Genomic DNA, 25,380 nt, shown 5'->3' with positions numbered 1-25,380 from the left:
GCAAGGGCCACTTCACACAGGGCCTCATGGGACACAAGGACCCTGGATTTTATTCTGGATGGGATGGGTCATTGGCAGGTCTTCAGAGAAGTGACTCAATCTGATATACACTTTTAAGGGAGCACACTGGCTACTATCTGGAAAGCAGGTTGTGGGACAGGTGACGATGAACATAGGGAGCCAAGTTAGGCTATTGCAGCATCCAGGAGGTAGGTTGCTTGGATTAGAGCGAAGCAGTGGAGATGGTACTTGTGCAGTGACCACCTCCTCCGCGTTTTGGCAGCATTTGGTCCCTTATCTTCCCTTTTCCCCACGGCTGATCACCTGGGGAACAGATGTGTTTGTGTCAACGTCCACCACCCCCACAAGCCCAGGGGCCCAAGGATGGAAACCAGGCTTGGTTGAGTTCCAGGACCATTCAGCACAGGGTGGGTATGCCCATGCTGGGGCTTTAGGGTGAAGGATTGAAGGAGAGGCATCCCCCACCACAGCCTCGCGTCTGAAGGCACAAGAATATTAATAACCAAAAAGAGAAATTGGTCAGGAGGAAACTGGGCAGATGGCAGGTAGCTTTATGGAATAGTATGAGGTGAAATGACACAGCTGTTACAAGGAACCAGGACAAAGTACAGCAACTACCAGGTCATCCCGGTACAGGCATCCATGTGGGTTGGGCCCTCTAGTCAGCTCCAAGGTGTGGGGCCCCACCAAGGCAGGGACACCTTTGGCAGAGAATGCAGTTACTACTGGTTGTACAACCTTGAGGGGAAGCACCTTTGGAGGAGCAGAAAGATCAGAATGGAGAGGCAAGCCTTCCTTGGCAAGGCAGCTGGTCCGGAAAAGAATTTGAAGTAGGCCAGGTAAGAGCCTATGGCCTACCCTACCAGAAGGCTCAGGCTCAGAAACACCTTCTACAGCAAGCAGGGAGTTAGCGCTAGGGCTGAGGGGTAGGGGGGACAAGAAGGAGTGAGGGGGTTCTGCTAGTAGGGCCAAGAAGTCACAAGCCAGCCAACCTTCCACCTGCCAAGCAATGCAGTGCAGTGAGAGGTGACCTGGCAGACTGAGCTGATAGCTCACTTGCATTTCAACTGTCAATTCCCAAACCACCTCTCTCTGCTGCTGGACCCCCACCCTAGCTTAGGCTTCAGGCCTCCTTCCCGATTAGAAAAATGGAGCAACCTCTTTATCCCTCTGCAGCCTCTATCCATCCAGTCTACTCTCCTCACTGCACTTGTGTGATCATTCAAGAGCTCCCCATTGCCCTTGAGATAGGATTCCAGTTCCTGAACTGGCCCCTCAAATCCACTTGGATCTGACACCACCTACATTTTTGCTCCTTCTCCTGCACCCATTCAACACGCCTCCATCTGCCAAACTCATCCTGGTCTTTGGGCGTAGTATTGTTCCTTCTCCCTGGGATGTCCTCATCCCCCAACTCAGCCTCTGGGAATTATCTAGACTCAACAGAGGCCCTCCTCCTTCAGGAAGCCTTGGCCGGCCCGTGAGCACTCTCTACCAGATCGCCTGTCTGGTGCTCACCTCCCCAGGCCTGTGGACTCACTACCAGAGGGGTCAGCACTCCAATGGTGCCAGCTCAGGGTCAGCACTCCAGACTCCCTGCTGCCCTGTGCCCAGCCCGGTGCTGGCCACTGAGGACAAAGATATACAATAGAGTCCCTGCCATCAAGGAGAGCCAGCGTGCTGAGAGGCAGCTCCCCACACACAGATGCCCAGCTATGGGGCAGACTCTGGGAAACTGGCCACCTACTCCAAGGCTCAGAGGCAGGAGGGAAGGCCTTCTGGAGAAAAGGGGTCTGAGCTGGGCCTCAGAGTATCTAAAGGTAGAGGAGCAGAAAGGGCTTCCTCAGCAGAAGGAAGGAGCAAAGGAAGGAAGAAGAGAAAGGGCAATGTCTAGCAAAGCAGGACCTCATCTAAGGCAGGGCGCGGGCGAGGGTGAAGTGCTGGGTGTGCAACACCCACTCGGAGAAGCCTGTGTCCATCCTGTATGATGGGAACCAGGGGAGGTTTGGGAGCAGGAAACTGACATGGCTGGAATCGGGCTCTAAAAGGTCAAGGCTCCAACCCCCAGTGCCCTACAGTGACAGCCAGAAAGTACACAGACTAGAAACCATTTTTTGACTGTCAGTGGGGCCTTGCCTATGGCATACCCACTGGCTGCCACATGGGGAGGGGGTCAGGGCCGAGACTGGGGACCAGACTGAGGGGCAAGGTCCAGACTCAGGGGGTCTTGGCTTCTTGGAAGGGGAGGGGGAGGCAGCCTCTGCCCCACGTGAACGTTTCCTCGCAGGATGGCAGCTGTGCCCTGACCAGGCTGGACGCAGATCCAGTGGGTCCTCTGGAGCCGGCTGGGTGGCTGGGCAGGCAGCAGTCAGAATGGCTGCTTTTCAGGGGTCATCAGTCGTTCCACCTCCCGCATAAACCGCAGACACAGCTCTTCCTGCCAGGGCAGAGCCACACACTGCACGGCCACAGGCAGCCCCACGCTCTTCTTCATGGCCTGCAGGGGACACAGGGATAAGGATGGGAGGCGGCAAGGCAGGACCCCACCCCAGGTCCAGGAAGCACCCCAGATGGAGAGGAGGGGCAGCACAGCAAGCCCAGCCGCATCCTTCAGGGTCTTGTGTTAAGAAAGACAGACAAGGCCGGCTGGTGTGGCTCATGGTTGAGCATAAACCTATGAACCAGGAGGTCATGGTCAGGGCACACGCTCAAGTTGCAAGGTCGATCCCGGGTGAGGGCGTGCAGGAGGCAGCCGATCGATGATGTTTCTCTCTTGTTGATGTTTCTATCTCTCTATCCCTCTCCCTTCTTCTATTTCTAAAAATCAATAAAAACATATTTAAAAAGAAAAGAAAAGAAAGACAGGCAAGACCTATATGTGCTTATCTATTTCCTCCGCTGCAGCTAGAGTTAGGGAATGGGTGAGTCCAGGAGAAGGGAGACCTGCAGTTGGCCAGGCCAGTCCCCATGACCTCACCTTCCACAGCACCTTGTCCCACTTATCTCCAAAGTAGCCTCTGCAATGCTCCATCTGGGCCTCATCCTCGAGCGTCACCGTGGTGACAGGCACCACCCCCGCTGGGAAGTCCAGGCAGTTGTAGAGCAGAGTGTAGCTGACGGCCCCTGAGACACAGCACAAGTGGCTGGAGCAGGTCAGGTGACCTTCGGTGCCAACTGTCCTGTCTGCGCCTCAGACTCCCATCCCGTGAAGTGGCAGCCGACCTCCACAGGCAGGGATAGGCTCTCTCCCAGGGCTGAGACTTGAGTGAATGACAAAGCCCAGGAACCCAGATGCAGGCCAGGCTGGAGAGCCTGCTGGGGTTTGCCCCAAGCCTCTGCCCATGTAGCTTCCCCAGCTGGAATGTCACTCCTGTTTTCTTGGCTTATTGAAACCTCACCTCCCCAAACCACAGACTCTGTAACTCAAGATCTCCAACTTGAAGAGTGTGGAGGACAGGGAGCTCATTCCCTCCCAGACATCCCATCTTTGCAGCCAGCCAGACTATGAGTCGCCTAAGAGCCAGATCCTCCCCAGGGCTCCTCCTCTTCTCCTTCCCAGCAGCCTGGCCAGGCACAGGGCTGAACTCATAGAAGAGAAGGGATGGGCGGGGCTGTCAGGGGCATGGTGGGGAAGCAGGCCTCACCTGTGGCCTTGCCTGGGGCATTCAAGTCCATAGCAGGGCCCAGCATGGGCGTGAGCAGCACATCCAAATCCAGTGCTCTCCACTGGGTAATCACAGAGCTGCGGTACACCTGGGGAGGGTACCAGCACAGCGGGTGAAGCACTCAGACCCAGCCCAGCCCATAAGCTCTTCGATGCAGGCACTGGGTGGCTGGGGGCTGGGGTGGCTGGGGGCTGGGGAGCCACAATGGATGGAGGTCCTCAGGGCACACAGGCAGGACTGCTTTCAGGGGAAGTGATTTCCCTGCCTCCTACAGGAACTGTAGACACCATTCTTCTGGCCAGGGCAGGGCCACATAGTGCCTGGTGACAGGCAGGACCATACGGAAGAAGAGGCGTCCAGAGTACGAGCCCTGGGCTGACCCAGCCCCCAAGGATGTGCATTTGGGCAAGTGAGGGTCAGAGAGCTGGACCCGAGCAGGCCTGTCCAGGGAGGGGGAGGGGGAATAACAGGCTGCTCCAGAAGACAAATAAAACCAGTGCCCAATAAGCCCACTGGCAGGTGCGCTGTCCACCCCTCCCATGGCCCACCCTAGTCTAGTTCGGGGCTGTGCCTCACCTCGATCTCGTGCTGCAGTTCCCAAAGCTTCCTAGTGGACCTGGCGGAGGGAGTGATGTCACCAGCCACGATGGTCACAGCCATGGGGATAAGGGAGTGAACAACATCAGACCCCTACTCTTAACACCTCCTGGATCTCATTCCTGCAGACCCTTCTCAACATTATGGGAGCTCTGACAGGGAAGCAGTGCAGGGCAGAAGTTCACATCCCTACTGTCCTGTTGAGAAGATCAGGCCCCCACGGGGGACTTGGGCTGAGTTACTTAGTGACTCCACCTCAGAGGCAGGACCAGATCAGGCCTGATTCCTAGCTACCCTTAGGAGGGGGCAGAGTTGTCCAAGGTCCTAAATGCCCTGTGGTGAGAAAAGGAGCAAGCCCACAGGATGCCAGGGCCTAAAAATGGGGCAGCTACTACCCTGATTTTCCCGCTCCAGCCACTAAGGGGCAGGCAAGACCCAGTGCAGCTCAGTTCAGTTCAGATCTCTCTCCAGGAGCATCCTCACAGGGTCCCCAGCATCCCCCTGTCCCCTGCCGCACAGCAACTCCTTCCTGGTCCTTCCCACCCATGCCCCAGCCAGGGCAATCTTCTCCCCACCACTCTCATCCTGTGATCTCCCTCCAGCCCCTGCTTTCCAGCCAGACCTGGGCTTCGCTAAGACAACTTGCAGCTCCCACGTGAAGGCCACGGAGGGACTGTGGAATAGACTCCAACTCAAGGTCTCCGATTTGAATAGTGTTGGGGACAGGAAGCTCCCGTCCTCAGCACTGGTCAAGCTGGAAATCTTGAGTAACAGAGTTGCCACCTGTCTGGGCCACTTTCGGCCTCAGAAGTCACTTCCCACCTCTTTTCCTGTCGGAAACCACTTCAACCCAGGTCTGAGGAAGAGAGAGGCAGGCATCGGGACATGGAAATTTCCTTACCGAGACTTCATGCTGCTGAGAAAGGCTGCCAACCGTGGGAGCTGCAGGACAGACACAGAGTCAGTGACTCAGCTTTGGGCCAGGTGCTGACAACAATCCTCCTCAGGCCAAGCCACCATGCCTCCTCTCTCTGTCCCTCCCCCAGGCCCCAAGTGGCACCCCCTTCAGCATGCAGGACGACTAAAGACCAGAGGGGTGGGAGGAGGAGAGGAGTCTGGGTGGGAGGCTGGGAAGAAGAGGCCATGCCTGCCAGGAGAGGCTGAGGAGAAGGGGAAGAGCCCCAGAAGCTCCCCATCACCCACCCCACCCCTTCCACTCCCTGTGCCCTCACCAGAGGCTTCAGCACGAAAGCCAGCAGTCCTTTAAGCCACTCGGGCAGCTTCAGAATCCATATCAGGTCCCCCAAGCAGGGGTCCACGAAATCGCCTTTGCTGGGAGACAAAGGGTCCAGTCCAGCCACTCCCACACCCAGGCATCCCTCCTGGCTTACCCCCACCCACTGGGTCCTCCATTTTCTATTCAGCAACCTTTGTCCATCTCTCTCCTCATCACACGCTGGTAACTGCTGGTCTCCAATCCCTTTAAATGCCTCCTTTCAAATGTGTGACTAGTTTTTGCTAATCCCTCAGGACTAGCAGGTCACACTCCCTGGCAAACTCAGCTCAGAGCAATAAGGACTGAGGGCAACATCTCCCTGGCCAGGGCTTGATACTGAGGGCACCCCCTGTTGCTGACGCCAGCCTGGAGTCACCAGTGGGGCTGTCCAGAGTGGGCCACCCATGACGCTGGTCTCTGAGGCTGTCCCTGGTTCTAGATCTCAGGAAAGGTCTCAGGTGGCTGAGCCTGGGCCTCATTCCATGGCCAGAATGAAACGTAGCACCTTCCACGAAGCCTGGACCATCCTTGACCACTGGGGGAAGTCCAGTAATCCCAGGTGTGTCACCAGAGGCACCTTCGCAGGCCTGGCCTCTGCCTCTATCAGTCTTTAAGGTCTGAAACATTCAAGTGGAACCAGCCTCTCTGAATGTGAGCTCTGCAAAGTCCCTTAAAGCGGGTCTGGTCCAACCCACCGACTTGACAGAAAACCAAGGTCCTACCCAAAAGGGAAGGATATGGCTCAAGTCAGAAGGGCCTCTTCTCCAAAGAGACAAAAGAAAAGAAGAGAAAAGAAAAGAAAAAGAAGAGCGTCAAATCACAGCATGATGTCTAGACCCCTGCCCTCCTGCCTGATCCTGCCCTTACCTCTCATCTTTCCCGACAGTCAGGTAGGCCCCTGCCCATCTCCTACCTCATCGATGTTTCTAACGTTCTATCTCTCTCCCTTCCTCTCTGTAAAAAAAATCAATAAAATATATTAAAAAAAAAAAGAAGGGCCTCTTCTCCAAAGAGACAGAAAAGAAAAGAAAAGAAAAGAAAAGAAAAGAAAAGAAAAGAAAAGAAATGAAAAGAAAAGAAAAGAAATGAAAAGAAAAGAAAAGAAAAGGAAAGAAAAGGGAAGGGAAGGGAAGGGAAGGGAAGGGAAAGGAAGGGAAGGGAAGGAGAGAAATGAAAAAGAAGAGCCTCAAATCACAGTATGATGTCTAGACCCCTGCCCTCCTGCCTGATCCTGCCCTTATCTCTCATCTTTCCCGACAGTCAGGTAGGCCCCTGCCCATCTCCTACCTCCCAAAGAGCTCAGCTCGGGGCCAGACCACACATGCTCAGTCAGCCTCCCCTTGCGCTGGCACCTTTCCAAACTGTCCCTGGTGAGGTATCTCCAGGCCCAACCTGCAGTTGGAAATGCAGCGGGTCCCTGCCCAGAACGCGTCGTCCTTCTTTGTGTTCAGCTGAGGCCTGTCCCCCTTCTTCCCCCAGGTGGCCCGTCCCTGGGGGTCAAAGCACTCCACTGCTCTCCCTGGGTCTACCCTTGTCCTGATTCCACCGCAGACCCCGAAGACAATCACCACTCACAAGTTCTGTAGGAAGCTGCCGCCGCCATCACTGAACAGCCCGCCGGTCGATAGCGTCTCTAGAGCGTAGGGTATGTTGCTTGGCAGGAAGGGAACCAGCTGCAGGATTGGAAGGTATGAGCCCCCACCCCTAGAAACCCTTGGGTCTGTCCACCCCCGTGCTGCCCTGATGGCCCTGAGAATGGACTGGACCAACTCTGCCGCACGGTAGCTCTCACTGCAGCCACCAAGGTGGCCTTACTTCCCAGGGCCACACGTGAACTGGTCTGCGATTAGCAGACCAACACCCACTGGCCCACCATCTCAGGGCCCCGGGAACCTACAGGCAGCTGTGCACCATGTGGTGGATGAGGCCTCCCAAAGCCACCATCACACATCCCTAGCACGAGGCTGAGTCCACCATCAATTACTTACCCCAACACTCCTGATTAGCCCTGTCTATACTGCTGCCACAGGGACTCAGTTCCCAGCCCAACCACAAAACAATCCGGGTGCAAGGATGCCAGGAAGGGGTGGTGACCACGGGTGGTGGCCAGGAAGGCTTCCCTGAAGGAAGGCCATGCCAGGGCTTCTGGGCCCCTGCAGCCATACCGTGTGGCCAGCAGCCTCCAGTCTCTGCTTGGTCTCCAGCACGGCCCGCTTCATGGCTGGGGTGGGCATGGTATACTTGTCTGTCTCATAATACCCCACACGCAAGGGCCGAGAGCTTGCATAGACCTGGAGACGAAGCACGAGAGTCAGAGTCAGGTCGGGAGAGGGTGGCCCGAGGTGGGGCTTCCCGAGATCGAAGCCACTCAGCCTCACACAGCTGCTAGGCTGAGGCCCGCAACCCCTGAAAACAGACTGCCAGCAAGGCCAGCCCTTTCTCAGAATAACTTCACAATGACCCTGCAGATTCCCTCGTTCATATGAGGAAATTAAGGCTTCAGATCCAGATAACGAGATGGGCCCCAAGGGGTGCTGACACCGGTCCAAGGCCACCAATGCAGAGTGACAATACTATGTCCTGTCTGCTGCCTGTGTCAAGAATACAGGACCTGACTCCCATGATAAACTGTCCCAGACCTCATTTCCACCGCTCCTCCTTCTCGGGGAGGGGGTCCGTTAGGACATCCTTCCCTGCTGGGAGGAGAGCTCACGCCATCCAGCCCAGATTTCCCACCTGCCAAGGAGCACCGAGGCCCACTCTCCTGCCCGGGGACCTCCAGCCTTCCCAAGGCGACCTGGGCTGCGTGAGGGAGCGATGGAGCTTGCATTGCTCAGTGTACTGTCTGCATTCTCATGGCTTCACTATGCCACTGTCTGCATCCATCTAACTTGACTGCTCCTGAATGCTTTATACATAAAGTGCAAAGGATTTTCCATTCTTGAAAGACCCTTCAACTCTTCAACAGAAGGGTAAAATGACACCTTATACTTTAAGACTCCTTAAATCCCTCACCTCAAAATCCTCACCTTGCTGTGTCCACCAATCCTAAACTATTATTACATCATGATCCTTACAAACCCCCACATTGAAATACTCAACTTAAAAAACCAGACTTCAAAATCTCAACAAATATCCCCACTTTGCCCCTTCTGCACCCCCCCCACCCTCACCCCTACCCTAGTGCTACTAAGGTTCTGATGGGGCACCATTCTCCCTCACCACAGAAACTAGTAAACTCAGCTTTGTCCGATCCACAGGCTGTTTTGGTGGTATTTGGGGAGCCAGCTTTCAACACTGCCCACAGATCCCAGCTTTCTCAGACGGTCTGCCTTTAACTGTCCTTATTCAGCCTACATGCCAAGCATCACAAAGGAGGTTGGGGGTATGGACACAAATACTGAAGAAAGGCTCCTGTTTGCTGCGGGTCAAACACGGAGGAGGCACATCAGTTCTCCCTCAGGTTGTTCTGGTGCTGGGAAGTGGTTCCTTGGTGGCAGCAGCAGAGGCTGGGGCTAGAAGGTGGGACCTGTCCTCAGCCAAGATTGCCAGCTGACAATTTGGAAGACTGAGTTTCTAAATGCAGGCAAGGTCTCCATCTAGTGGCTATCTGTGGAGCAGCAGCTGACCCTGGTCTCCGGCCCCTAGGGGCTGCTTTTCAGGAGACAGGGCCTCCAAGGCGGCCCACACTGCCTGGGGGCTGCCCTCTGGGCTCAGGAGCACCAGTGACAACTGAACCCACCCCTATCCCTGCTCACCTCCTCCCTGAAGGGCAGGGGGGGCACGGTGGGGTCCAACCGGAACATGTCCTCACACAGCAGTGCTCGCAGGCACAGCGCCAGACTCTCCACATCCCGGGCCATGGGGCCAACTGAGAGCTGTACTGTCAGGTGGGGAGGGGAGGAAAGAGAGATCACTCGGCTCTGGGGTTGGGTCCAAGTAAGGGGCTGAGCCATGGCCCAGGAGTGTGGACAGAGATAAGGAGGTAGGAGCCCAGACCTAGAGTGGCCTGGGGACCAAACTCTGTCCTCAGAAGAGGCAGGGGCAGAGGTGGATCAGGCAAACCCCCCCCCCCACCACCACCACCACCGCCTCCAGGGCACTAAGGGAACCACAAACCTCACCTGCCAGCTGTCCATAGACACAGCCCTTCAGACCAATCTTGCTGGATAAGAAACACAAGATAATTGGGAACAAGAAAGAGCCAACCTCTGCCCCACTCCTCACCCACACAGTAGCTCGGAACTTACCACGTGGCAGCTAGGAACCAGGGCCAGTGTGGAGCTGTGGCACTCCCTCCCAGAAAAACCCCAGGCAGGGAACCCCTGCCAGGAACCCAGAGAGGCGGGAAGCTAGGCCAAGGTCACAGCACCAGGGACCCAGAAGCTCCCTCCACCCACCTCCTACACTATACCTGAGGCAGTTCCCTGTAGGCTTGAGGCCGCAGATGCCACAGAAGGAGGAGGGAAAGGGGATACTGCCCCCATGTCAGTGCCTAAGCCCAGCAGGGATCCTCCAGCTCCAATGAGGGCTCCTTCTCCCCCTGAGGAGCCACCTGGGCTCTTAGAGGGATCCCATGGGTTCGTGGTCTTGCCGAAGAGGGGGTTACTGCAGTCATAGCTGGAGGAAGCAGGGATGGATTGGCCGTGTCACACTGGCACAGGTGACCCTGCCTCCTCCCCACACTCATGAGACCCAACCTGAACAGGTGACCCTGCCTCCTCCCCACACTCATGAGACCCAACCTGAACATGGACTGAGGCACGTTGGTATGCACGAAGGGCACGGCGCCCTGCAGCTTTAGCACCTGCACCACCACGCTGTCGTACTCTGCTGGCACCCCCTCATTCACGCTCAAGCCCAAGGTTGAGTCCTGGCCCTAGAAGGAGGGATGGACACCGAGAGGGACATGGCTGATGAGTCAGGGCCCTTCCAGCAGCAGAGGGTCCACTCCCACCGCCCTGTCACAGGCCAAGTCAGAGCACACCATGCTGCCCGCTCAAGGCCTCTGGACCTGACATTTCCTCTGAGGGCCCAGGGTAACCCAGGACACAGAGCTGCTGGCAGGGATGGGGGGAGTTGAGGCCTGACGCTAAGGCAGGGCATACCTTGTAGCTGAAGCACTCCTTGAGGCTCACGGGGACGCCGTAGAGCAGGCCCTGTTTGGGGGCCTGGGACAGCTGAGTCTCACAGTCTGCCAGGTAGGTGGTCACACAGTTGGTCTTTTTGTTCACTTCCCAGGCCTAGGGGAGGGAGAAATGGACACAGGGCAGAGTGAGGCTGGCCTTTAAAGAAAATGTGGTAAAATATACACAACATAAAACTAACCTTCTGAATTATACTCAGGGGAAGGGTAGCCATGAGCGCAGAGGATAATTTAGGGCCCAGCATCCACATCACTGGGGACATCTGGCCCCAGCCTCACCCTGGCTGTCTCTGGCCTTCAATCCCCCAGAGACGGAGAAAGAGAGTCGTCCCAGGGGCAAGGCACAAGCAGGGCACTCGAAAGAGCAAGATACTGGCGTCAGAAGCCCCCCAGAGGGAATGAGATGAGCCTTGGCCACTCTCCTCCTCCTTCAGCCACCTCTCTGCCCAGTGAGGCCGTCAGGGCAGATCCCGTCTCAGACCACACTGGGAGTCAGCACAATGCAGGGCTAGACCCAGGCTCTCGCCTCCCAGAGCCCAGCACACGCTCCTCTGCCCCAGACCTGGCCCACATCTCCCCCAGCTAAGCTTCCCCTCTCCCAGGAGCTCTTGAATCTGATCATCAAGTCACATGGAGGAGTCACTGACTCATAGTGAAGGGGGTGGGCGCTTGACTGGAGTAAGGACACCCTCACTGTGGCTGGCGGCCACTAGGCCTTGCTGACACACACTCAACAGGGCCCTACAGGAGGGAAAGGTCAGGGGAGAGTGAGGTGCAGTTTAAGTAAATACTCTTGTTCCTGTGAAACACCTGAGAAAATGGGTGTCAGTCCTGTTACCACACTCAGGCTCGTGAAATCTGTCTCCGGGCTACCCAAGGCATGAAGGTAGGAAGCCAATCTGTAACCAGAATGCTTTCCTGTGATCTCTTTCTTTTCAAAAAAAAAATATATATATATTATTGATTTTTTACAGAGAGGAAGGGAGAGAGATAGAGAGTTAGGAACACTGATGAGAGAGAAGCATCCATCAGCTGCCTCCTGCACACCCGCTACTGGGGATGTGCCCGCAACCAAGGTACATGCCCTTGACCAGAATGGAACCTGGGACCCTTCAGTCCACAGGCCGACGCTCTATCCATCGAGCCAAACCGGTTAGGGTTCCTGTGATTTCGTTCAAAAAATCATGTAAAAGTCACACTCAAAAAGCACAAACATATTTCAAACACATTTCTTGAGCACTTACTATATAAAAGACATGGCGTCCAGCACTAAGGTGCAAAGACAAATAAGTTCTATCGCAAGAGAGCTCACATTTGCCATGGGAAAGAGAAAGACAAAGTAGGCCCTATAATGGGATGAGAAATGTGCTATTAGAAAGTGAACACAGTCCTAGCCAGTTTGGCTCAGTGGATAGAGCATCGGCCTGCAGACCAAAGGGTCCCAGGTTCGATTCCAGTCAAGGGAACGTACCCTGATTGCAGGCTCCTCCCCACCCCAGGCCCTGGTCAGGGCTCGTGCAGGAGGCAACCACTCGATATGTTTCTGTCACATTGATAATTCTGTCTTTCTCTCTCCCACTCTCCTTAAAAATCAATGGAAAAATATCCTCAGATGAGCATTAACAAAACAAACAATAGAAAGTGAACACTAAAGAGGAAACCTAACTTGGGCTGGAAGGGGGGGAGCATCAGGGAAGGCTTTGGAAAGGGGAGTCCTCTAGGCCTGAAGGCTCAGCTAGGGGAGCTTGTTGTACCGAGCAGGGCAAAGAAGAGGGAGAAGAGCCGTCCGGCAAAAGGAACTCCACACAAGCCAGCACAGAGCATGCCAGGCCCTGGAACCGCCAGCAGCTGAGCTACACTGATGCCCCAAGCTCCAGAAGGCTTTGGCCAGAGAGGATGCTGGAGACAAAGGCGGAACAGAATGAGTCTGAAGAACTGGAGGCCTGAAGGGATCTGTCCAGGAGGCTGGTGCTTGAGCGTGGAGGGAGACAGTGCTGGAGGACCAGGGCGGCTGAAGAGGGGTGGGGACAAGGGGTGGACTAGAGAGAGCCATAGAAAAGGAACAGACTAGACTTGGTGACCAATGGGGTGGGGGCAGGAGGGACAGGGAAGTCTGGGCTGAAAGCCAGGTTTCTAGCAAAGACAACATGATCAGTGTCCCCTCCTCATACACAGAATCAGCCTCTTCAGCCTCTCTCTCTCTCTCTCTCTCTCTCTCTCTCTCTCTCTCTCTCTCTCTCTTTCACACACACACACACACACACACACACACACACACACACACACACACACACACACCCCTCTGGCTCCTTTCCTCCCTGGCAGCCCCTAGCACTGTGGTCCCAAGATAAACTCCAGGCCAGGTTTCCCCCACAGCCTGTACCGAGAGAGCAAATAGGAAGGAGCAGGGAAGATCACTGGCTGGCCAGCCACACTTACCTTTCCCACATAGGTGAAGAGTGCAGCCTGGGCGGACAGCTCCCCATTGTGTAACTTCTGTACCAGTTGAGGCAGAGTCAGGGCCAGCAGCGCCTTTGAGTCCAGGTCAGGGTTCTGGGGAGACACCTCAGATCAGTCCTGCTCCCTGCAGGCCCTACATGCTTGCAGCAGACACCTTGTCCCATGTCCTCAAAACCCCACATCTACTAAGCAGATGCTCACCGCCACATGCCAATCCATGCCAGACATGCCCATCCACAAATCTGACACCGTGACCCAGCCATTGCCACCTGGGACAGTGCAGATATTATCTCTTCAAGAAGCTTCCTGGACAGACACCCAGGGAGAAGCCATGCCCAGGCTGATTTTTTTAATAAATTAGAACTTATAAAAATTAAAAACCTAGGCTCTGTGAAAGATGAAATGACAAATGTACACTGGAGGGAAATACTGGAAACCACATTTACATCCATTTGGTAGAATGTGAATGCACACACACCAAAAACACTCAAAATGAAAACAAACAATCCAATTACAAAAGACATGGACAGGCACTTCATTGAAGAGGATATACAGATGGCAAAATCAAAACCATAGTGAGATAGTGAGGCACATAGATCAGAACACCTCACACTAAATATAAGAACAGTCCCAAATGCTGATGAGGATGTGAAAAAAACAGTCATGCGGGCATCATGCATCGATGGTGGTGGTAAAAATGGCATGCCCACTCTAGAAAACAGTAATTTCAAAACACAAGCAAACAAACTACTATAACAAGAACATGCGATTATTACACATCCCAGAAACTCAACCCAGGGCATCTACTCCCCGCCCCCGCCCCCCCAAATGAAAATGTGTTTCTTCCAGACTTGACTCAGCAGGCCTGGGATAGTCAGAACCTGCACATTACAGAGAAAGGTCTGACGGGCCTGGCTCCAGGAGGAAACCTCTGAGCCCTTGGAAGGTCCTGGCCCAGGAGGATTATTAAACTGCCCTCAATGGCTGCCTACTGTGTGCCAGGCGCCGTGCTGGTGTGCTCTATGTTTTTATTAAATCTACTACCGTTCCCCTTGCACAGTAAAGAAACTGAGGCTCAGAGAGGGGAAGTGCCTTGCTTAGGGCCATACAGGCAAACTCCAGTTCTCTGCCCGCTCAGCACAGGCTGCCCACTGCTGTCCACCTGCACCTGGCCACCCAACCAGCAGGGGAGGGTGAAAACAAGAAGAGCCCATGCTGCGTGGTTAGGCTGCAGCTGAGACACATACAGAAGAGGATTTCTTCATTCATTCCACAGAGATGGTGCCTACTCTGTCCCAGGTGCCACACTAAGCAGGGGTGATACCAGTGAACAAAGAAGGCATGTGCATGCTTTGGGGGTTTGTACCAGGTGCAGGTTGAGAGTGAGCAGATAATAAGTTAACAAATAAGAATTTCAGATAGTGAGATATAATTTAAAGAAAATAAAACTGGGTGAGGGAAACGGGCAGCATACAGGTAGAGGGTGGTCAGGGAAGAGCTCTCTGGAGGAGACATTTGATCAAACGCCTCACTGCCAGGCCTCAAAGTCTCCTAGATTCCCTGGGATCAGCCCCTACAGGCAAACACAGTCACTTCCTCCTCCAGGGCACTGGACTAATTCGTGAACAGGGGCTAAAGGAGATCCAAGCCACAGCCACCAATTCTCACCTCTATGGTCTCCTGCTCTTGTCAAAGTCTTCAGGGGCCTCCCTGTTGCCAAATCCCACAGGAACTTCTCCTTTTTATTCTGCTCCATGTCTCCCTGACCACACACCAACTTTCTTCAATTCTCTCCTGGCCTGGAGATACCACCCTCTCTGATTCTCCTCCTGCCCTTTGGCTACTTCTGTCATCCACTTGGTCCGTCAACAAACATTTTCTGAGCATCCTCTATGTGTCAAGAACTTTGTTAGAGGCTATGAATTTAGAAGTAACTAAGATAGGCAAGTCCCCACTTTCAGAGAGCTTACATTCAAGAAAATAAACAAATAAACAAGTAATAAATAGACCACAGTGTGACAAAGCAAATAAACAGAGTGCGGTGATGAAACAGCAGAGAACTGACCCAGATGGCCTGGGCAGGCCTCTCCAGGGGGTGACATTTCAGCTGTGATTTGATGGATGAGAAGGTGCCAGACAGAGACTCCTTGAGTTTCCCTCGGGGCACCTCTTCTTCCCTCTCTGATGCTGGCAGAAGTCATTCACTCCAGTGGCTCTCTTGGCTCTCCACCTCCCCCAATGACCTCCCATTCCTCCACCCAGCCTGACTCAACTGAGCTCAACCCAGTCACAGGGCTATTCCCAATGGTGCCCACCCCTCCCTGTCCTTCCCCCTGAGCCTGCTCCCCTACTTTCCACCAGCTCCCTCTCATCCTCCTCCGTGTATACCCTCACTCAGGGAAGGGTGCTGCATCCATCCAGGTGCTCAAGTGAGAAAACAGGAGTCAGCCTGGATTCCTCCCTCACCCTCCCACCTGCACCCAATCACTCACCAAGCCCCATAAGCAGCTCTGGAAAATGCCACCTCTCCATCTCCTCTACCAAGATCCTCACTGGTGCTCATCCCTTCTCTCCCAGGTCACCCAGGGACCACCTAGCTGGCCGCCCTGCCAAAGTCTTATCACTCCCACCCACTCTCCCTTTTTGCCTGCCCAGATTGTGCAAAGCTCAACCAGGGCTTGCCTTTCCCCTTAAAACCTCCTTACACCACAAGCATGTTCCGGGAGGTGCTTCCAGGCACGATCCTGTCAGACTCCTCTGCACCCCTCAATGCGACACCACCACTCATGCCCTCCACATGCACCCATCATACAGCACCCTTCCCTTAATTTGTTAAACAGATACAATACTTATTTGGGTGTTTTTTTTAATGGATCCATGATTTCTCTATACACACTAAATAATCCCTGGATTTTTTTTCACATGCAATACAATTCATTTACTTTTACAACTTATAATTCATTCTAAAGGCTTAACTTATTTGTTGGTATAACAGCTCTATTAGTTCAAATCAAGACATCACATGTTCTAGCTAGCCCATCATGATGATGCAACATTTAGCTCTTCCCTGGATACTTTTTTTAAGGCATACAAAATAAGCCCAGTTGGCATGGCTCGATGGTTGAGCATTGACCTATGAACCAGAAGGTCATGGTTCAATTCCAGGTCAGGACACATGCCCAGGTTGTGGGTTTGATCCCTGTGTGAGGCATGCAGGAGGCAGCCGATCAATGATTCTCTGTCATCATTAATGTTTCCCTGATTGATGTTTCTCTGTCTCTCTCTCCCTCTTCCTTCCTCTCTGAAATCAATATATATATATATATATTTTAAAAAGGTATAAAAATGAAAAGTGAACATTACCTCATCTCTAGGACCATCCTGCCCAGTCCCTCTTCTGAAAACAAAACCATAGTTAACAGTTTCTGATTAACCTTATAGGGGAAAAAAAGTTTATGAAAAACCCACAATGTATGTAATTGGTGACATATATTCTATTTTGCACAGAGGGATCATACTATATACACAGTACTACACCTTACCTTTCTCACTTCACAATAAAAATAGCAAGACTGTTCCCCCCAATTATATAAATATCTGATCATTGTTTTTATTTTATTAATCCTACCCAAGGATATTTTTTTCCATTTTTTTTAAAATATATTTTTATTGATTTCAGAGAGGGAGAGGGAGAGATAGAATTACTGATTGGCTACCTCCTGCACACCCCCTACTGGGGATCGAACCTGCAACCCAGGCATGTGCCCTTGACTGGAATCGAACCGGGACCCTTCAGGCTGATGCTCTATCCACTGAGCCAAACCAGCTAGGGCTTTCATTGATTTCTTAGAGAGAGTGAAAAGGAGGGATAGGGAGAAAGAGAGAGAAACATCGATGTGAGAGAGACACATGGATCAGTTGCCTCCCGCATACTCCTGGACCAGAACCTGCAATCCAAGTATGTGCCCTTGATCAGGAATCGAACCCATGAACCTTCGGTGCCCAAGCCAATGCTCTAACCCAGTGGTTCTCAACCTTCCTAATGCCGCGACCCTTTAATACAGTTCCTCATGTTGTGGTGACCCCCAATTTCATTGTTACAAATTGAACATAATTAAAGCATAGTGATTAATCACAAAAACAATATGTAATTATATATGTGTTTTCCGATGGTCTTAGGCGACCCCTAAGGGGTCGTTCAACCCTTGGTTGTAGGTTCTTGCTATTCATCACTTTGAATATTTCTTGCCACTCCCTTCTGGCCTGCATAGTTTCTAATGAGAAATCAGCAGACAATCTTATGGGTACTCCCTTGTAGGTAACTAACTGTTTTTCTCTTGCTGCTTTTAAGATTCTCTTTGTCCTTTGCTCTTGGCATTTTAATTATGATGTGTCTTGGTGTGGTCTTCTTTTTGGGGGTTCCCTGTGCTCCTGGACTTGTAAGTCTATTTCTTTCACCAGGTAGGGGAAGTTTCCTGTCATTATTTCTTCAAATAGGTTTTCAATATCTTGCTCTCTCTCTTCTTCTGGCACCCCCATAACTCGGATGTTGGTACACTTGAAGTTGTCCCAGAGGCTCCTTACACTATCTTCATATTTTTGGATTCTTTTTTCTTTTTGCTTTTCCAGTTGGGTGTTTTTTGCTTCTTTGTATTTCAAATCTTTGACTTGATTCTTGTGATCCTCTAGTCTGCTGTTGGATTTCGGTATAATATTCTTTATTTCAGTCAGTGTATGCTTAATTTCTAGTTGGTCCTTTTTCATATCCTCGAGGGTCTCACTAGATTTATTGAGGGTCTCACTAAATTTATCAGCGGTTTCTAGGAAATTCTTGAAAAACCTTATAACCGTGGTTTTGAACTCTATATCCAGTAGTTTGCTTTAATCCATTTCTGTCATTTGTGACCTATTTCTTTTTCTCCCAAGTGATTTTTTAAAAAATCAGTTGCCTATACTTTGTATATAAGGATTTCTGGTACCAAGAATTAACCAATCAGACACAACCTTATTATGCAATGTGACCAATAAAATGCAAGTCTATTATTTGACTTATATATTTATGGTTCAAGACAGGACATTCACACTGGACAGCTATTGTTGTGTTGGCTGTTGTCATTTTGTTGTTGTTGTTAATCCTCACCTGAGGATATTTTTTTCATTGATTATTTAGAGAGAGTGGAAAGGAGCAGGAGAGACACAGAGAGGGAAACATCCATGTAAGAGAGACACATTGACTGGTTGCCTCCCTGTCAAGGCTTGGGGCCTGGGAGCAAGTCTGCAACCAGAATCAGACCCGGGACCCTTCAGTCTGCAGACCGACACCCTATCCATTGACCCAAACTGGCCACGGGTGTTGTCATTTTTTAAATTTGACAACCTAAGGGAAAAGAGGTCAGTGCCGCTGACTCAACACTCAGGTATTGCATGCTTTAAAAATTCAGGGGCGTAGAAAGGGAGTGGACTGACAATTCTCACGGGAAAAGGGGTGTGGGGGGTGTGGGAAGAGACTGGACAAAAATCGTACACCTATGGATGAGGACAGTGGGAGGGAGGTAAGGGCAGAGGGTGTGGTGGGAACCAAGTGGAGGGGAGCTATGGGGGGAAAAGAGGATCAACTGTAATAATCTGAACAATAAAGATTTAATTTAAAAATAAACCCTTTAAGCCCCACATTTAGGGCACAGAACCTGAGAACCTATCTTGCCCTCTGCAGAGCCTCAATATATCTGCCTTTGGTTTTATCAGTGTCCCTGGTCTAAATTCTTTTATATCAAGAAACAAGAACCCCCAAAATCCTCAACAAAATCTTAGCAAATCGGATCCAGCACTACCTCAGAAGGATCATACACCATGACCAAGTAGGATTTATCCCAGGGATGCAAGGATGGTACAACATCCGTAAATCAATAAACGTGATGCATCACATAAACAAATTGAAAGAAAAAAACCACATGGTCATATCAATTGATGCAGAAAAAGCATTCGACAAAATCCAACACCCATTTTTGATAAAAACTCTCAGCAAAGTGGGAATTGAAGGATCATACCTCAACATATTAAAAGCCATATATGACAGGCCCACAGCCAACATCATACTCAATGGACAAAAACTAACACCATTTCCCCTAAGAACAGGAACAAGACAGGGATGCCCACTCTCACCACTCCTGTTCAACATAGTACTGGAAGTATTAGCCATTGCAATTAGGCAAGAAGAAGAAATAAAAGGCATCCAAATTGGAAAAGAGGAAGTAAAACTGTCCTTATTTGCAGCTGACATGATATTATACATACAAAACCCTAGAGACTCCATCAAAAAGCTACTAGACTTAATACATGAATTTGGCAATGTAGCAGGATACAAAATTAACCCCAAGAAATCTGAGGCATTTCTATACACCAATAGTGAACTTTCAGAAAGAGAGATTAGAAAAACAATCCCATTTACCATCGCACCAAAAAAATTAAGATACCTAGGAATAAACTTAACTAAAGAGGTTAAAGACCTCTACTCAGAAAACTACAGGACATTGAAAAAAGAGATAGAGGAAGACATAAAGAGATGGAAGAACATACCATGTTCTTGGATTGGTAGAATCAACATCATTAAAATGTCCATACTACCCAAAGCAATCTATAAATTCAATGCACTTCCCATTAAAATACCAATGGCCTACTTCAAAGATCTAGAACGAACTCTCCAAAAATTCATCTGGAATAAAAAAAGACCCCGAATAGCTGCAGCGATCCTGAGAAAGAACAAAGTAGGTGGGATCTCACTGCCAGATATCAAGCTGTATTACAAAGCCACTGTTCTCAAAACTGCCTGGTACTGGCACAAGAACAGACATATAGATCAGTGGAATAGAATAGAGAGTCCAGAAATTAGCCCGAACCAATATGCTCAATTAATATTTGACAAAGGAGGCAAGAACATACAATGGAGCCAAGATAGTCTCTTCAATAAATGGTGTTGGGAAAATTGGACAGATATATGCAAGAAAATGAAACTAGACCACCAACTTACACCATACACAAGAATAAACTCAAAATGGATAAAGGACTTAAATGTACGACAGGAAACCATAAAAATTCTAGAAGAATCCAAAGGCAACAAAATCTCAGACATATGCCGAAGCAATTTCTTCACTGATACAGCTCCTAGGGCAGTTGAAACTAAAGAGAAAATGAACAAATGGGACTACATCAAAATAAAAAGCTTCTGCACAGCAAAAGAAACCATCAACAAAACAACAAGAAAACCCACTGCATGGGAAAACATATTTGCCAACGTCATATCTGATAAGGGCCTAATCTCCAAAATATATAGGGAACTCATACAACTTAACAAAAAGAAGGTAAACAATCCAATCAAAAAATGGGCAAAGGATCTAAATAGACACCTTTCAAAAGAGGACATTCAGAAAGCCAAGAGACATATGAAAACATGCTCAAAGTCACTAATCATCCGAGAGATGCAAATCAAAACAATAATGAGGTACCATCTCACACCTGTCAGAATGGCTATCATCAACAAATCAACAAACGACAAGTGCTGGAGAGGATGTGGAGAAAAAGGAACACTTGTGCACTGCTGGTGGGAATGCAGACTGGTACAGCCACTATGGAAGACAGTATGGAGTTTCCTCAAAAAACTGGAAATGGAACTCCCATTTGACCCTGTGATCCCACTTCTAGGAATATATCCCAAGAAACCAGAAACAACAATCAGAAAGGATATGTGCACCCATATGTTCATAGCAGCACAATTTACCATAGCTAAGATCTGGAAACACCCTAAGTGCCCATCAGTAGATGAATGGATTAGAAAACTGTGGTACATCTACACGATGGAATATTATGCTGCTGTAAAAAAGAAGGAACTCTTACCATTTGCAACAGCATGGATGGAACTGGAGAGCATTATGCTAAGTGAAACAAGCCAGTCAATGAAGGAAAAATACCACATGATCTCACTCATTCATGGATAATAAAGACCATTACAAACTTTTGAACAATAATAGATACAGAGGCAGAGCTGCCTCAAACTGATTGTCAAACTGCAGTGGGAAGACCAGGGAGGGTTGGGGGGCAGGAGGGAGGGGGGTAAGAGATCAACAGAAGGACTTGTATGCATGCATATAAGCATAACTAATGGACATAAGACACTGGGGGGTAAGGGAGGGCAGGGGATTGTCAAGGGCGGGAGGAAAAAAGGACACATATGTAATACCCTTTGTAATACTTTTAGCAAAAAAATAAAAATTAAAAAAAAGAAAGAAACAAGAACCCAAATTTGTCAGTAACAAATTCATCTACTGACTTATTTTGTGTTAAAATCAGGTTCAAGGTGGGCTTTGAAAAAGGCCAGGAGATAGAACTATAGGTCAGATCCACTTGAAGAAAGTAAGACCAATGGGATTTTGACAAAAGGGGTTGTAATAAATGTGGGGGAAAGGCATTCGAGGTAAAATTACAAATGCCAAGACACAGAGGCATGAGCAGTTGAACTTTCTGTGATATTTTTCCCAGCAATAATATTCTATTTATAGTGCTCCCCCTTGTAGACTGAAAACAATGGAATCAACTGGGTATTCCATCACCAAAAAAGAATTTACTCAGGAAAAAGAAAGAGTTGCATGCCAGGGTTCTTGTCCCAGCATCAAGAAGGATTCAGGAATCTGGAAAAGGCACTGTGCATAGATGACATAGGAATCCAGAGACTAATAAAGAATCTGGAGATGAGATATAATTTTGAAAGGCATTGGGGGTCAGAGGACCTTCAGCTAAAGGAACTGAAGACTCCCTCCTTGTCCTGGACCCTTGCTTTTATTAACACAATGTGTCCTAAGGCAAGGTGGAAATAATACACTTCAAAGGGTAAGGTTTCAAAGGGTACAGAAGCATTGTCAGTTTGGGGAATAGCCTATGACATTGTTCAGGTGTTTGGCCAGTAGGAGGCAATAACATGTAGATTAAGATGCCCTTTAATGTCTGGCAGCCACAATCAGTTTCCTATTCAGGTTTGGGGAAATGCCTTTAGCCATTCCCAACAGGTGACTACATGTGTGACTCAACCCTGTTGAGTCCCCAAGTTTTTGATGAAACTTTTGAAATTATGACATGCTGGAATTGGTTCCTGGCAGTTGCACCCGGCTCAATGGTTGAGCACCGACCTATGAACCAGGAGATCACGGTTTGATTCCTGGTCAGGGCACATGCCCAGGTTGTGGGTTCCATCCCCTATGGGAGGGCATGCAGGAGGCAACCGGTCGATGGTTCTCTCTCATCACTGATGTTTCTATTTCTCTCTCCCTCTCCCTTCCTCTCTAAAATCAGTAAAGATATATTTTTTAAAAAAAGAAAGATTGCATTCTAGGGTGAATCAAAATGGCAAACCACATGCACACACTGAACCAAACCAAGATGGAGGAGACATTATAAAGCGGCAGTGGAAGTTAAAGGGTAGAGGGAGTTGTTGCAATGAGAGAACTCTGTTATAAACATAAGGTTCTTCCATGTAAGGCTATCCCATAACAAAGTGCCAGAACTCCTCCCATAAGCCCCAGCTCCTTCCACAGACCCTCCCAGTTATGTCCTGGTTAAAGTCTCTGTCCTAATTTTAATGCTCTCTTCCCTCTAGAATGGATATCAAAACTCATTTAGGAGGCAAATGGACAAATAGTTGTTACAGGTCATTAAGCCTCACTTTGTCAACAGAGAATTACCATAAACATGCCTTACTCCAGAGTTGTTCTAGATCTAGAGAGATAACTCTTGTAATGATTCAGGAAATGTTTATGATTCTCCCCTCCTCCAGCACTGCCTTGGAATACATGAGGTATCTGGGCTCCCAACAAGCTTTGGAATCCATCGGGGGGAGCTGTACTACAAGCTGCTGGACTCTCCTAGGGCCTGCTTACCTCAGTGCCCCTTGCTATTCAGGGCTGGGCAGAGAAAGCCTCAGAAGGAAGGCTGCTGAGACAGCCTCAAACCCCACCTCCCTGTCATACAGTGACTCCAGAGCCAAGCAGAGGGTGTGTTAAGGTCAGGGAGGCTCAGGCGGGGCTGACTGCACCCCACCTCCTACCTGCCCCAAAGGCCTACAAAGCTATTGTCATCAAGATCCCAACCCTTGGCTCATAGCTCAAAACAGTAAGACTCCTGAGGTAGCTCTTCCTTTCTTCTCCAGTCTTTGAAAAGCCAAAAGGTAATTTCCTGGCTTCCCCGCCTGGAAGAGCCAAGCTTTGCGGTTCTGAGGTCAAGCTCTCTGGCTCAAAGGAGGGTGTGTAAACAGCTCTTTGTATGTCAAGGCCAAAACTTCTGCCCTAGAAAATCCATTTCTTAGAATTAATGAGAGGTGGCCTCCCAGAGGGGAAGGACTAATGCTTAGAGTTGAAGTGAGGGAAGACCCACCTTTCAACCACCCCACACTCCTGCCAGCTGGTGGGTTCTTTGGGACTGGGAGAGGAGCTCTGTGGGCAGACACTGTGGGCAGATGCCTGCAGCTGTCCCACGCAGCATTTGGAGCCGGCAGAACTTAGCGGGCTGCACAGAAGGACTTGGTGGATCCCTGCGTGGGGCACCTCAGAGCTCGGGCAGAGGAGGAGGACGAGACAGTGAAGGACCTGCGCTCAAGTAGGGGGAGTGACCAGTTTGGACTGAACACCCGGGTCTCCCAATCTGAGCGTGGGGAACTCTAAAATTGATGGTAGATTTTTCAGCCAGCTTGATGAATGAAGGCTGGAACCAAACATATTTTGATTTCAATAAATAAACAAATATGACATATGCTGTCCCAGGAATGGTATGGAGTGAATTCATCATCTAGCCAAAACCTCACCACAATGAAGGCCATACCCTGGGCCTGTCCGGTCTCCTTTCCTAATATCTCTCCACTGCCTCTCTCCACTGGAATGAGGCTGGAGAGCCCCACTGGACACCTAGGTTCTGGTCCCAGCTCGACTCCAACTCAGAAATCACTTGCTGCATCTGAGAATCTGTGACATGCAATTTTCTGTGACTCCTTCCCAGTCTCCCACCTAGGCACACCCTCCTGCCTCCTGTTGTCCCCATCACCTGGGCCGCCTTCCTACCTGTCAGATGGGAATCCTATCAAAACACCCTCACAAACACTCCTGGCAAGTCTTTTCTTCCTCAGCACAAACAACTGCCACCGTTTAGCATTTTGACTTCTGTCTCATATACTCGGAGAGAAAGCCCTCTCTTCTAAGCCCCACCTCCACCCCCAAACACACACTGATCTGATCTAGAGGGAGCTGTTGACAGATCACCCAGCGAAGGGCTGGAACTAAACCTGCTCACGGAAGGGGCTTGTCAGGAGCCGGCCACCACAACATGAGCGGTAGGAGCTGGGGAGACTTCCATTCCAGCCGGGCTCGGTCAATAACCCCGGGTGCATTTGGGCCAGTCCTTCTCTGGCTCCTAACGCACAAATCAATGAGTGTGAACTGTAAGCTCTCCGGTTTCACTTGGCCATCGCGGCGATTCTAAAGTCCTAACCCCGGCATCCTATCGGTTCCCATGCCAGCGTTTTGGCATTCTAACCGGCAAGTTACCTTGAGATTCTTTTGCCAGGGAGCAAGGCTCCTCTTTGGACCTAGCGCCGTGATGGCCTTCCAAAACTACCCTCCCTGCCTCTTTCCTTTCCCTTCCTCCCCTTGGCCCTACCTGGCTCAGGAAGAGCACGGAATGCATTTGAGCAAGAAGGGGTTCCGAAAGTTACAAACCTCTGCTGCCCACACACCTGCGCTGCCCACACACCTGCCCCTCCGGCGCGTCCGGGCAGCTGAAAGTGCTGCGGGGGTACTCCCACCCGGCGACCCCCGGACCCCGACCCCGAGCGTCACCTGGAGCCGGAAGCGCTGCGCCGCCTTGTCCATGCTTTCCAGGGCCGCTTTCTGTCTCCGTCGCGCCCGGGCCGCAGCACCCCGCGCCCTCCCGCGACCGGACCAGCGCAGGGCCACCGCCGCCGCCACCAAGCAGCAGGCCAGGGCAGCCCCGGAGGCGCCCGAGAGCGCGGCCCACATTTCGTCCAGCACCATGATCGCCCGCCGCTCGGAGCTGCCTAGACCACTAGCGACACAAGAATCAGCACTCGCCGGTTTCGCCGCAAAACCCGGCCTGGATCCGCCGAGGATCCGCGCTCCGCTGCGCGGGTGGAGCGGGAGGAGAGCTGCGCGGCCGCAGGCCCG

General features: G+C 50.8%; 1 protein-coding gene across 1 annotated transcript; it reads right to left on the bottom strand.

Moving 5' to 3' along the window:
- Positions 1-540: 540 nt before the first annotated feature.
- On the bottom strand, positions 541-25,380 carry FAAH (fatty acid amide hydrolase). The gene is given in 16 exon segments (XM_014454525.2): positions 541-2,518; positions 2,999-3,144; positions 3,666-3,774; positions 4,263-4,302; positions 5,185-5,225; positions 5,516-5,615; positions 7,135-7,232; positions 7,725-7,850; positions 9,318-9,442; positions 9,684-9,724; positions 9,974-10,046; positions 10,049-10,179; positions 10,305-10,438; positions 10,668-10,802; positions 13,145-13,258; positions 25,036-25,380. Coding segments are annotated over 16 exon segments (1,737 nt in total). The 5' UTR covers positions 25,231-25,380; the 3' UTR covers positions 541-2,389.

Source organism: Myotis lucifugus, unplaced genomic scaffold, assembly GCF_000147115.1.
Source record: "Myotis lucifugus unplaced genomic scaffold, Myoluc2.0 scaffold_37, whole genome shotgun sequence".
In the NCBI taxonomy this organism is placed as follows: domain Eukaryota; kingdom Metazoa; phylum Chordata; class Mammalia; order Chiroptera; family Vespertilionidae; genus Myotis; species Myotis lucifugus.
Note: the sequence above shows the minus strand (reverse complement) of the source record. Positions and strands in the feature narration are given on the sequence as shown.